The sequence below is a fragment of the Miscanthus floridulus genome, chromosome 18 (genome assembly GCF_019320115.1).
Source record: "Miscanthus floridulus cultivar M001 chromosome 18, ASM1932011v1, whole genome shotgun sequence".
In the NCBI taxonomy this organism is placed as follows: Eukaryota; Viridiplantae; Streptophyta; class Magnoliopsida; order Poales; family Poaceae; genus Miscanthus; species Miscanthus floridulus.
In genome coordinates, this window is record NC_089597.1 from 14,345,212 (window position 1) to 14,358,434 (window position 13,223).

Genomic DNA, 13,223 nt, shown 5'->3' on the forward strand with positions numbered 1-13,223 from the left:
TTGAACAGAGTACTAGGGAATGCAGGTGGGAATGTTACAATGGTCAAGCTAAGTTCTTGGATGAACTGAAGAAGAGGCAACTACTTGTAAGGAAGAGGGGATATGGACCTGACTACGTCAACCTATTCGTTAAACATCACAAAGAAAAGATGCGTGAGTTTGCTAGACAGCACGGTATTTGTAACCCGATTGATGTTGGGCTTAACAAATGAGGATTGGAGAGACGGATGACGTTAGAGAAGGAGAGGGCAAGGAAGGAGGCAAGGGAGGAGACAAGAGTACAGATGCATGTCTTGAACGAGCATGTTGCTGCATTATGTGCCAGTGAGTGCTTGAACGCCTATTTTTGTTGCCTGATTGTAAATGTAATATAATCACGTTGCTAACTGATTGCATTTTATACATAAAGGGATTGGATACAGCGAGGAACATGCTGCATAGGTGGCTCATGCAAGGTATGAGGAAAAGAAGTTAGATGAGCACAGAAAGCAAGCTGGTCGCACCGTTCAATCACCGATTGTGTTGTCTGATGAGGGGGACGAGGATGAGGACGACACTGCCAGACTTAGTGAGCTAATTACTCTAGCAGAGGTGGGCTTGCAGGCGGAGGAGGATGAGGACGACACTGGTAGACTAAGCGAGCTAATCGCTCTAGCAGAGGTGGGCTTGCAGGCGAAGGAGGATGAGGATGACACTGGCAGACTAAGCGAGCTCATTGCTCTAGCAGAGGTGGGGTTATAGGCGGAGGAGGATGACGACGCGTTCTTCACTCAGTCTGCAGCGACCGTAGATGAAGCGGAGGCCGCTTACTACAGGCGATAGGCAGGTCAGAGCAACGCAGGTGAGCCTAGCCACAGCAACAGGGTTGTGGTTGAGGATTGGTACTCGGACGATGAGTTGCTTACTTAGTATGTTTCTGACTGAGGGTTTTTGATTGCGCCGTCTATTAGTTCCATGCTTTATTAATGATCAATGTAGCCATGTAGTAGAAATTCTATTGTGTTGTCTTATCTTCCCTTTGAACTAACGATGTATTGTACCCATGTATGATGTACTCGGATTACCCATGATCGATCTTAAGTGATCACATCTGTTTGTATCATGCGTTAAAAATTTCTAAAATGAACGTAATCATTTGTCGCGCCATAGCCCACGGCACGTCTATGCTGTACAAAACTATAGAACTACAAGCGGAGGTGGGCTTACAGGTGGAGGTGCTGTACAAAACTACAAGTGTTGTACAAAATGAACATGAAGCAAATAAATGGACGATAAGTTGACATACAACATTTTCATTGGTTTATGAGTCTACAAGTTTTCGACGATAATATTTGTTCGACATAAGTTGGACATAATGAACTAAGTCTCACGACGTAATAAACCTCGTCGTCCGATACAAGAAGGGGGTCATCGTACTCCACATCAATAAGGGGGACCAGCTGGTGCGGCGTGGGAGGGGTCATCCTATTACAAAATGATAAACAAAGGGTTGGAGTATTCAAATTAACAATTTTCAGAGTAACATTATGTAGCATTGCAAAATTTGAACTACTTGTTATGCAATATGAACACAATATGAAATCACCTGCTGTCTTCTATGTCGGCTAGCCTTGTGGCCAGATTGTTTGCAAACGGAGCAAAGATTCCTGGCACGGGTCTCGTTGAAGTCTCCCCCTTCAGTCGCTTCTTCTTCCTCCTACCCTTCCCTACCTCCATTAGATCTGGATGCGGCACATAGTCATAACAATTATAAGGTGGCCACTGTGTTGGGTCAAGGTATGGCTCGAAGCTCATCTCCCAAATACTAACGGTGTTCGAATGAAGATACAAGGGTGACATATATGGCAAATCCTCATAGTTGTACCCGCGAACCCTACAGGCCATGATCATATGAGAGCAAGGGGCATGCATGATCTGAGGGACGTTGCAACTGCACTCTACCTTTTCAAGATCAACTCGGTAGTTTCGTCCACCATAACGTTCGCCGTCCAGGCTTGTGCCACCCTTGCCCCGTACACTAAAGATATGGCGGCGGGGTCCATACGGCTCGACGGTGTGCTGCTTGGCCAATTCCTTGGCCTCCTTCAAATGTTTAGCTCCGGCCTTGCCAAAATGCCCCTGCTCAGCTATATTTCTCTACGCAAGCTCCCACCTCTTCACAAAATATCCGTTACACTTATGAAAGGAGAACTCAACAATTCCAGACACAAGCAACGATCGAACTTCGGTGAATACACGGTTGAAGGACTCCGAGGAGTTAGTGGTCATGATGCCATACCTGAAACCCCCCCTCGTCATATGCTAATGCCCATTAAGCCTTCTGTTCCATCTGCGCCTCTAACTAGGCCTTTCCCGCTGCATTTATCATCTTGTCTAGTTCTCTCTTTGTCTCCTTGAACTGGTGCTCTGTACGTATACAACATAGAGCCTTTACCTTGTCACATACCTCCTGCTTCCGTTAACGCCGCCAGAAATTAGCGGCAAAGTGTCTCATGCACCATCTATGTACTAGAGGCGGGAACCCATCTATATGCTCAGCTACAGCATTAAGAAGCCCTACGTGATGATCGGAGATCAAACATATAGTGCGAGTTGGGCCAAGCACTTGCACACATAGAAGCCGCATGAACCATGACCACGATTCATTATTCTCTCCCTTTGCCAAAGCAAATGCCACGGGTACTATCTGGTCCTTAGGATCAACAACAGCAGCCATCATCAAGGTGCCCCTGTACTTTCCTGTTAGGAAAGTGCCATCAACAAGTACGACTGGCCGATAAAACTGGAATGCATGTTCCGTTTGCGCAAACGACTAGAACACATGATAGAGGACATGCCTCAATGGGTCCCGAAAAAACATTCCTCCGGTGTCCACAAACCATTTCAAGCCAGGGTTATAATAATGCATTGCACATAAGATGCGGGGCACCCTGTTGTACGCTTCCTCCCAAGTACCCCATCGAATCGCCAGAGCAATTTGCTTAGCACGCCAAGCCTTTCCGTATGTCACATCGTACCTAACGAATCTAGATATGGACTGTTGTAAAGAAGACACCGATATGTCGTTGTTGTCATCAACGAGCCCCAATATATGACGGACAAGGTAACGTGCAGTGAGCTGCTGATGATTTTCCTTCCCCCTATTGTCTAGGCAAGTGTGGGGTTCAACAACTTTAGTTATCCTTCACTTGCCATCACTCTGTCTCCTTCCTGCATTTAACCTCCACAGACAACCGTTTTTGCATATCAAGTGGTACCTCAACTCCTGGTTCGAATGAGTGACGGTGTACGGTCTATGGTGGTACACAACATAGTCCTGAAGGAAGAGTTTCATCTCTAACATTGTGTTGAATATCATCCCCTTCATAAGGGTTTCTGTCTCATGGTTATACAATGAATTCCTACACATCTGGAGACCGGTATCACAAACTGCCATATCCATCATGTTGATATCCCTATAGTTTGGAACGCCCTTGAAAGGTACGTTCTTGGACCTTAGTTGCTCAAGCTCAGTCGCTGTGTAAGGTGGTGGTGGAACATACTGCTGTGCTTCGCTAATTCTGGTCCATAAATCATAGAGGATATCATCTGCAGCCAAATCTGTGACTAGTCTACCCTGAGCATGGACACCTTGCAAAACCTCAGTTGGTACTGGTAATGGCATAGTATGTACCGGTACTAGCATGGCATCAGCCGTTGTTGCCATAGCATCTGTACCTCCTTGGTCATCATCAGAATCATCTGAATCACTGCTAACTACATCACCGATCCTGTCCTCCTCCTCCTGCTCCTCCTCTTCCTATTCGAACTCATTCACATCGAAGTCATTGCTTATATAGCCTACTGCAGTTGAATGAAACTACTCCTACGTCAACTGACCATCCAAATCCATGTTATCCTGAGTTGCTTCCCCTTCGACCCCTAATTCTTTTTCATTGCCTCCAAAACCATCAATGGACGGGCCGTCCTGAACACCATGCATCCTGTACCCATTCTCCACCACCACCTCAGCCATGGGCACATTGGAACCTTGGAGAACCCTAGTGTAGCGGGACCAGTGAGCAGGGTCACGCAAGGACATGATGACATAGTGTGCCCTAGTCTTCCCAGTATCAAATCTCCCCTTCAGTGTGAAATCACCATCAAACTTTACATTCAAACGGACACAAAGGTCGTTGAAGCTAGGAGGTTCATCAAACCATTCTAATTCTTCTTCCATATCCTCAAACATACCATCCTCTCTCCTAATACTTCCTCCGTACAAAACTCTAACACAACAATCCATCTGCAAAAGCATTTCAAGAAACTCCATTAAGTCGTCGAAATCATCGTACGTAATGTCCATACTAACATTAATATATTTTCTAACGATAACTATACTAACTAATCAAATATTAACATATATACAAGGCATACTATAACTGTACTAACTAAACTACCTAACTTTACTACCTATACTAACTTATTATATTACGTATACTAACTAAACTAAACTAACTAACTATACTTTAATAATTTTACTAACTTTATTAACTGTGCTAACTATATTAGTGGAGTACCTCGTTGCAGTGCGCAAGACCAGGCCAGGAGGCATGGGCGCAGGGCAGCCGCCGTGCGTGACCGGAGGGGGAGGCGCGCCGGCGTGCGGGCATGGCGGCCGCACCCGGCGGCTAGCGGCCTGGCTGCCTGGCTGGCGTGGGCAGACGCGACCGCGGCAGACGGCGTGCATGGCGGTGGGCAGGCGCGGGCGAAGGCGGGTGGGCAGGAGCGGGCCAAGGCAGGCGTGGGCGGTAGGCCGCTTTGCTGCTCGGGCAGCGGGACTGGCCGCGGCGGAGGTTATACCTGGCTCTGCCGCGCCAAGATCGGTGGCGCGGCAGAGCCCTGCCACGTCAGCGGCCAGCGCTTCCGGTCACCGCCACGTCAGCCCTCTGCCGCGTCGCCATGCATGGCGCGACACAAGCATTTGGCCGCGCCAGGGCAATAGGCGCGGCCAAAAGTGTTAGTTTTAAAAAAACCGAGAGTGTTAGATTTAAAATTAAGTTCGAAAAAGTGTTAAAATTAAAAAAATATCTTGGGGGCGAAACCTAACTTTCTGCTACTAATTGGATGCTGTTGTCGTCTTGATCGGACGCGTTCGGTCGTCCCGACCGTTAGAGCGCGTGCGTTGATCGGACTCTAGGCCGAGTCCGGTCTCACTCGATTGGACGCGTCTGGTCATGCTGGCGCCGCTCTAGAACCTCTATGGACTCGATCGGACGCTGTACTTTGTGCGTCTGGTCGTTCAGTGCCACTGTGTCCGGTCACGCTGAAAACATTGTCGTGACGAAGAACAGTGTCATCGGTGCGTCCGGTCACTGCTTCACTCAGCGCCCGGTCATAGCTGCTGATGCCTGCTATTGTCGAACAACTGATCGGACGCGTCCGGTCCCTATAAGGGTCGCGTCTGGTCACCTCTGTCGAGCTCGTTTCTTCGTGATCTTGCGTTCGGCTTGGTTCTCATCTTCGTGCTTGGACTATGCTGGATATCTTGGGTCTTCTCTTGTGCTTCTAGGGTCTTGCTTATGGTGTTGATCGTGGGATCATCATGTCGCCTTCGTCCAAGTCACGTCTTGCACCCTATTGAACTACAAAATAATTACTTATAAATTTATCAGTCTAATTTGGTTATGTTGGTCATCAAACACTAAAATCCAAAGTAAATGTGCCTAGGGTTTATTTTCCTTACAGCGGGTGCGTGCATAGAATGCTGGCCGTGATGGGTGGCGGGCGCTGGCACAGGTACATAGTTTTACTCGTGGGTGCGGGTTCGTGAGACTTAGCATGTTCGGTTGGCTGGTTCATATCGTTGCTGCTTCGTGAAAAAGTACTGCTGGTTGATTTGTGTGAGAGAAAAATATTGTTCCGGCTAAAAATTTACGATAGTTTACGATAAGGCACGGCCAAACGAACAGGCTGTATATCCGTGAGTAAAATACCCGTTGCCATCTTTAGTACAGGGTGTGTGTTATCTGTCTGCTGAGATTCGACGTAAAAATGTTTCGGAATAGAAAGCAAATGAGAGCACAAAGTCAACGCATATACTAGTTATCGAAATATCGAATGCATATGATCGATTGCTTATTAATCACAAGCTTGGTTGTACAGTAGTACTTATATACGGAGTATAGTCAATAAAATAAAATTGCAAGCACACCATGAACGGTAGTTTTCGTTTCCCTACTAGGACGGTAGCTAGATGGATGGATCGGCGGTGAGTATGCATTTCCATTGTGCCTGTACTCCGTCAGTCGTCGTTGCTCGCCGGATCATGCCGGCAGAACCTTGAGGCCGGCAGCAGCGTCGCATCGCGTGAGATTGCTCGCCTGGACCAACGCCTGCAAGCATTTGTGTACGTCCTCATCAGCACGTTATGACTCCGATCCAGTAGTCACTGATCAGCGAGGCCTATCAAGGCACGTACCAGGTACATGTGCTTCATTGCTAGGTTGATGGCGTTGAACAATTCGCCATGTGGATATGCGGGGTGGACGCGGTAGGTGTCGTCGCCGCGTCCGGACGGCACGAGCACCGGCGGCGGCAGTGGCTGCACGCAGCGGTCATCGCACCCGCACTCGCACGCCGGGCAGCCGCCGTCGATGCATAGTGGAGCAGCAGTGGTGATGATCGTCGCCTGCTGCAGCGTGAGCTGCATGTTCACGGTGACGAACGCGGCGGCGACGCTGCCCGGCGAGCCCATAGCCGTCGGCTGCTGCATCTGGTAGCTCGACAGCCACGACAGCATGTAGGCCGTCGCCGACGAGCCGCTTCTGGTTCCTGCTGCTGCTGCTTCTAGGAAGGTCACCATCCTGTTGACCTCGACTTCGAGGACTCCCAGGTCCAGGCCGCTCCAGAACTGCCGCGCCTGCACGAACTGCTCCCACTGGTTGCGCAGCTTCGTCGACACTTCCACCGTGATGGAACTAAGCTGCCAGATGTCTTCGTTGACGAAGGTAGTCACCATCTCCAGCACGCCGAACCGCGCGATGTGGTTCATCACCACGGGGACGGGGACTCTCTGCAGCGCGCCGCCGGCGACGTCGATGGCTTCCGGCGGTGGCCTTTGCACGTACAAGATTGCTTGGGGACTTGGAGCTGGAGCCGCAGCATCTCCTTCGCTGGTGGTGTAGTGGCCGACGAAGCTGACGGTGAGCAGCTGTTGCTTGTCGCAGCCGCCGTCGACAGTGGATGTCGTCGTTGACGTCGAAGACAGAGCAGGCACGCTGAGGTGGACGATGAAGCTCTTCACCTCGCCGGCGTAGAGGACCCCTACGGAGACCTCGCCGGACGCCTTATCTCCGGTGATGGGGCTCACGTATCCCCCCGAATCGATTCTCTCGATCGTGACCCCGCTCGTCCCGACGGGCGCCTCGAAGCGGACGCGCGTGCCGACGGCGACCACGTCCTTGAGCCCGCTGAGGCAGACGGCGATGGCGCCCGTGATGCCGTCCGTGTTCTCGTCGTTGACGAAGGAGTAGGTGCCCTGGGATTTCCTGGCGATGTAGAGCAGCGCCCTGGGATCGTACGCCGCGCCGAGGCCCAACGTGTGCACCGGGGGCAGGTCCTCGCGCGGCAGCTTGCTGAATCTGCTGCTGGCCTCCGTCGTCGCCGTGTCCGTCACCAAGATTACGAAGCGCGCGCGGCTGCTCCGGCTCGCCGTCGCCGGTAGCTCCCTTAGGATCTGAAATTTCAGTTGTTAAGATCAGCTACTAGCTAGTATAGCTGGCCGGTCTGAATTGAAGATAATGAAGAAACGTGCACGTACCTTGATGGCCTCCTCCAAGGCGGCGCCGGCGCCGGCTCCAGACGTGAACTCACCACGGGGCTCCAGCTCGTCGACGGATTTTTCGGCATTCCGTCGAGCCTCGAGAGTGCTCAGAAACCCGGTGACTAGCGGACTGTTGGACGACGGCCCGACGACGGCTAGACGGTCGTCGTCATGGATGATCTGCCTGACGATAAACTTGACGGCCTTCTTCACCGCATCCAGCCTCGCCGTGCCCGTGGCACCACCGCCACCCACGTCGAGCACCACGGCGAGGTCGATGGGGACGCGCCTCTGCTGCTGCGCCGCCGGTGGCGCCTCGACGCGCACCAGCACCTGGAAGTCTTTGCTTGCCTGAAGTCGAGGGATCTGAGCGAAGACTGGGGTGGTGATCACTTTCACCGTCTCTGCGGCGGCGGCCTGCGGCACATGCGTATTCGTAGATGAAATATAAATCATCAGCTCGTCGTCACGATAGGTGCCATCAATCGAAGGACAAAAATGAAATGAAGAAAACAAAAGTAGACCACTGATGCGAGCAGGAGTGTGAAAACGAGCCATATCATTGGAGCTGCCACTCCCGACGTGGTATGCATTTTCTTTGCATGGAACAAGCGGGTATTGGTGATCATTCTTCTAATTTGGTCTCTCGGCTGTGTTGTGTGAGAAGGCCTCTGCATTGGGTGGGCACATTATATAGCCATGTAGCTTGGCGATCGACATCATCAGGCATCTCGTCAGACTCACATTGGTGCTTGCATTACACTGTAGTAGTACTACTACTCCTACTTATAAAAACAGATTTTAGGAGACAACTTCTCGTTAACACGAACAGACATACTCCTAGGGCACAGCTCAGAACAGCTGTTGGGAGCTGTTTTTTATTTTTTTTATCAAACAACTATTTCTAAATCAGTTTTACAGATGAAGTTGTTTTTCTTCTCCTCCCACAAGGAGAGAGCGAAAAAAAAATAACTTATCATAGCTTGATCCCACACAAGTGGGACCCACTGGGCCTAAAAGACAGCTATTGCCCAAGGGCAGAGAGAGAGCGCGCGCGCTCGCGGGGGGGGGGGGGGGGGGTGAGCCGACGCTGGGGGCGCGGCTCGCCCGGGGCGCCGCCCGCCGGTAGCAGCCGGGGGCCGCTGGGGCGCGGACCGCCATGGGGGCTCGCAGACACGAGGTCGCCGCCGGCCACCGGACGCCGGTGCCACCATTCACGAGCGTGGGCACGACGGACCGCCGGACGCGGGCGCAGCTGCATCGCCGGATGCGGGCGCCGCCACGCGCGAGTGCGGGCAGGGGCGCCGCCGGATCGCCGGACCGCTGGATGCGGGCACCGCCACGCACGAGCGCGGGCGCGGGTGCCGCCGGACGCGGGTGCGAGTGCCAGGATGCAAGCGGGCACCTTCGCGCAGATGTGGAGGCCGCCGGGATGCGGACGCCAGCAGATCTTGCAGCCGGACGCCAGGGTGCGGACGGCGCCGGATCTCGCCGGCTCACCGGGGGCAGATGGCCCGTCGAGGCACAGCTCGCCGAGGCCTACGAGGACGAGCGCCATGGTCGTTGAGGTGTTGCCCGTCGAGACGCGTGCGCCGGCCTGCCGAGGAGCAGACTGCTGAGGGAGGGGGTGGAGGCGCACGACCTGCTGGGCTGGGGACGGAGGCACGAGCAGAGGCAGAGGCGCACAGCTCAGCTCGAAGAAACGACCGAGCTCTGCACGGCCCGATGGAAGAAGGCGACGGAAACAGAGGAAAACGAAATCTAATGGCATTATAGTCTTTTTAGTCGTTTGGTTTACCATGCGAAACTATTTTGCTAAATAAGTTTTCAAAACAACTTTAGCTTCACCAGAAAGTTGTTTGGAAAACTGAAAAAAAAAACTTAACTACTCAAGCTGAGTTGTGCCAAACGAGCTCTTAAATTCTAAGATTGTGAATGAGGCGGTGATGACCCGAGGATGTGACGTCTAAGAGAATGAGGCGGTGATGGGACGATAATGTAAGGCCACAAAGCTGAGATAATGATAGTTGATCTCGAGCATGGACGAGGAGGTGGCAATGGATTTTATATATGGGACGAGTAAGTGTAGAACCGTGTTACCGACTCCACCGTGGTGAGCCCTTATCCTCTCTTCGACTCTTCCTCTCTTCTCTCTCTCTCCCTCGTCCTCTCTCTCTCCTAGATCCACGGCTAGCGAGCTAGATCTGGCATGGGTGAGAAGCTAGGATTCGTGGTGGTGGTGCCATGGCCACAGAGGTTGAGGCCGTGATTCATGGTGGTTCGCGGTGTGGCTTGGTGCTAACGCGGAGATCTGGTGCCGGCGTGGCCTTGAGCTGGATTCCTATTTTTCATTTTTAAAATATGTACACTGTAGTGTTGTGAAAAAAATAATTAAACAAATCAACATAGTAATACTTGTCCTATGTACGCCTCAGCACTCCATTAAGGGCAGCTCCAACGTGTGTTCTAAGCCACTGCAAAGAGGAGAGACGAAGGTAGGAGCATCTCCAAGAGTTTATGTTTTCCAAATCCTAAAAAAGTTTTTGGAGAAAAAAAAGATCATCTCCCATAATTTCTAATATTTGATATGTAGAAAACCTGGTCCACTTGGCGTTTTTTTCTGCGGTCTTTTTTTTCCCGCGCGAAACCCATCGTGGCCGCGCGTACCCACGCCGCCGCCGCCTCCATCCGTCGTGTTGCCGTACCCTGCACCTCCCAGCCAGCAGTGAAGTTGCAGGTGAAGGTGTTGCTCCGGTCGTCGTACGCGTAGCTATACGTCTGAGGGCACTACGCCTTGAACAGCTTGGAGTAGCCGCTCGGCTTGCACGTCGCCGGCGACGCGAACTTCCCGCGACAGCAGTACTCGTCCGTGCCGAACGCCAGGCACGCGCTCTTGCAGCCCACCACCGCGTCATCGCCACTGCCGCCGCCGCCGCTGCCGTCCTTCTTCGCCGACGCCGCTGCTGCTCTCACCGCCTGCTCGCTCGGGCACACCGGGTTGATGTCCGCGGGGCACGACGCGCTCCGGCATCGGCCCCCCGGCCGCGGGCTCGATCTCCAAGGGCAGGTCGAAGCCGTCGACGTTGCTCACGTCGTAGAAGTCGTCTTTATTGCCGCTGCCGCCACCGAGCGTGTCAACTCAGCCAAGGTAGCCAGCGGGGCGCCGCTGCCGCCGTTGCACGCGACCTGCCCCATCCGCAGTCGCACCTGCATGTCGCGACGGAGGCGGAGGTGTGCGTAAAGTTACGCGGATTGGCTTGTTTTTTCGAAGTGCATAAATTTTATGAGTTAAGATTAGAAATTGTTAGAGAAAGGTTTTGTTCGATTATTCTAAAAAACAAGGATTAAGAGAAGGTTTAGAAAATTCTTGAAGATGCTCTAAAGGCGGTACAGTACATTGGAGAGGAGGTGCTAGCCTATCACCATCTTACACGTATTGCTTATTTTAGCACCTGGTTGTTAGAATGTAAACCGGCAGGTGGGCCAGCCGGTCCCAGGCTCCCCACCTAGCCTATATGTATGCACTGTCTATCCTTGATCAATACAGCGAGTATTATCCAAACTACAAGTTCACATGGTATCATCGTCACGGTTCGCTCCTACGACCGATCGTTTCCACAAACCCTAAAACTGCACCGCCGCTGGTCTTTTCGATCGCCGGCCAGCCCTTCTGCCGCCGTGGAGCCGTCACTGCTTGCCGGCCTTCCTTCCACGGAGCGTCGCGGAGCCCACGCACGCCGCCCGATCCCCTCCCGTCGCTGATCCTTGCGCCGCCAGCAATGGAGACCGAAGCCGACCGCCTGGCCCGTGAGGCTTGCGAGCAGCGCGAGCGTGATGCGGCGGAGGCCGCACGTCAACACGCCGCGGAGGACGCACGCCTCATGCGCGAGGCCGCGGAAAAGGCCGCTGCGGATCGCGCGGCCGCCCTCGACGCCTACGAGGCCCAGCATGCTGCTGTTCACGCCGCAGCCATCGCCGTCGTCAACATCAAGGTTCTCATACCTCTGGTGTTGGATCACGCCGCCAACAATTACAATCGGTGGCGATCTCTCTTCCTCGTCGTTCTGGGCAAGTATGCCCTCACGGATCACGTCCTCGCTGATGTGGTTCACGCTGACCGACCGGCGTGGGTGCAGATGGACTGCACCGTTCTCACTTGGATTTACGGCACCATCCATGGCGATCTTCAGCAGTCCACGATGTTGCACAACCCTAACGTGCGCACCGCCTGGACGTTCCTCGAGAACGAGTTCCTCGGCCAGCGCGAGTCACGTGCTCTCCTCCTCTCCACCGAATTCCGCACGGCCAAGCAAGGAGCGTCGTCGATTCACGAGTTCTGCCGCCTCCTCGAGTCGATGGCCGCAACACTCAGCGACTTCGGTGACCCGATCGGCGACCGCACGCTGGTCCTCACGCTCCTCCGAGGCCTCAGCGACAAGTTCCGGCCCATGGTGACTAACTTGAAGATGCGCCAGCCGTTTCCTATGTTCGAGGAAGCCCGCACCCTACTCCTTCTCGAGGAGATTGATATCGACGACATCGCCACCGGGAATGACGCTCCACCACCACCGGCGTCGTCCGCTCTTGTCGCTGCCCCACGCACTCCTTCTGGTGGCAGCGGGCAAGGCCACAGCAGTGGGCACGGCGGCCACAGCCGCGGCTCCTCCCAGTCCTAGCGCTCGGGCGGGCGACGTCGTGACCGTGGAGGCAAACAGCAGCAGCAATCTCACCATGCTGGAGGGTCTGGCAACCAGACCAGAGGTGCTGGTCACTACGCCGGCATGCCTCGCCCGCCAGCGCCCTTCATCAACCCATGGGCTGGCATGGTCCAATTTTGGCCGCATCCGCCCCTCGCTGGCAGTGCTCCAGGAGCGCCCCCTCATCCTCCGCCTGCTGCGTTCACTGCACAGCAGTACCCGGTGTTCTACTCGCCGTATGGCGCTCCTGCATATGGCACTAGTGAACCTGGTGCTGGTGCACCCCCTCCGAGATATGGCACCCCGCCTCCAGGTTTCGGTGGCTACGATAGTACCTCGCAGCAGCAGCAGCAGCTCTCTCCCTGGGACCCGATGCAGGGCGGCTCTTGGGACGCATCGTCTCTCGTTAGCAACTTCAACACCATGTCGCTGAACCCACCATCTTCGGCCAAGTGGTATGCTGATTCCGGCGCTGGCACTCATATGGTCAACAATGCTAGTATATTATCCTCCTTTCACCCTCCTTCGTCATCAAGTCCTTCATCTATCATTGTCGGTAATGGAGCTTTGCTTCCCGTTACCTCTGTTGGGTCACATTCTTTTTCCATCGATCGACGTCCTCTTATTCTTTCTAATGTTCTAGTTTCACCTAGCATTATTAAGAATTTAATCTCTGTTCATCGTTTCACCACTGACAATAATTGTTCCATCGAATTTGACCC

General features: G+C 53.3%; 3 protein-coding genes across 3 annotated transcripts; 1 reads left to right on the forward strand and 2 right to left on the reverse strand.

Annotated features, from left to right (window-relative positions):
• Positions 1-6,195: 6,195 nt before the first annotated feature.
• Positions 6,196-8,447, reverse strand: LOC136519438 (probable E3 ubiquitin-protein ligase WAVH2). The gene is made up of 4 exons (XM_066512842.1): positions 8,329-8,447; positions 7,802-8,221; positions 6,461-7,717; positions 6,196-6,374 (listed from the first exon to the last, which is right to left on the reverse strand). Exons 1-4 carry the CDS (start codon positions 8,431-8,433, stop codon positions 6,306-6,308), a joined length of 1,851 nt encoding a protein of 616 aa, XP_066368939.1. The 5' UTR covers positions 8,434-8,447; the 3' UTR covers positions 6,196-6,305.
• A 2,144-nt stretch (positions 8,448-10,591) lies between these two features.
• On the reverse strand, positions 10,592-10,999 carry LOC136523329 (thaumatin-like protein 1). Its single transcript, XM_066517046.1, has 2 exons — positions 10,944-10,999; positions 10,592-10,859 (listed from the first exon to the last, which is right to left on the reverse strand). Exons 1-2 carry the CDS (start codon positions 10,997-10,999, stop codon positions 10,592-10,594), a joined length of 324 nt encoding a protein of 107 aa, XP_066373143.1.
• Positions 11,000-11,583: 584 nt separating this feature from the next.
• LOC136523330 (uncharacterized) lies at positions 11,584-12,480 on the forward strand. Its single transcript, XM_066517047.1, has one exon. It carries the CDS (start codon positions 11,584-11,586, stop codon positions 12,478-12,480), a length of 897 nt encoding a protein of 298 aa, XP_066373144.1.
• The last annotated feature ends 743 nt before the right edge of the window (positions 12,481-13,223 follow it).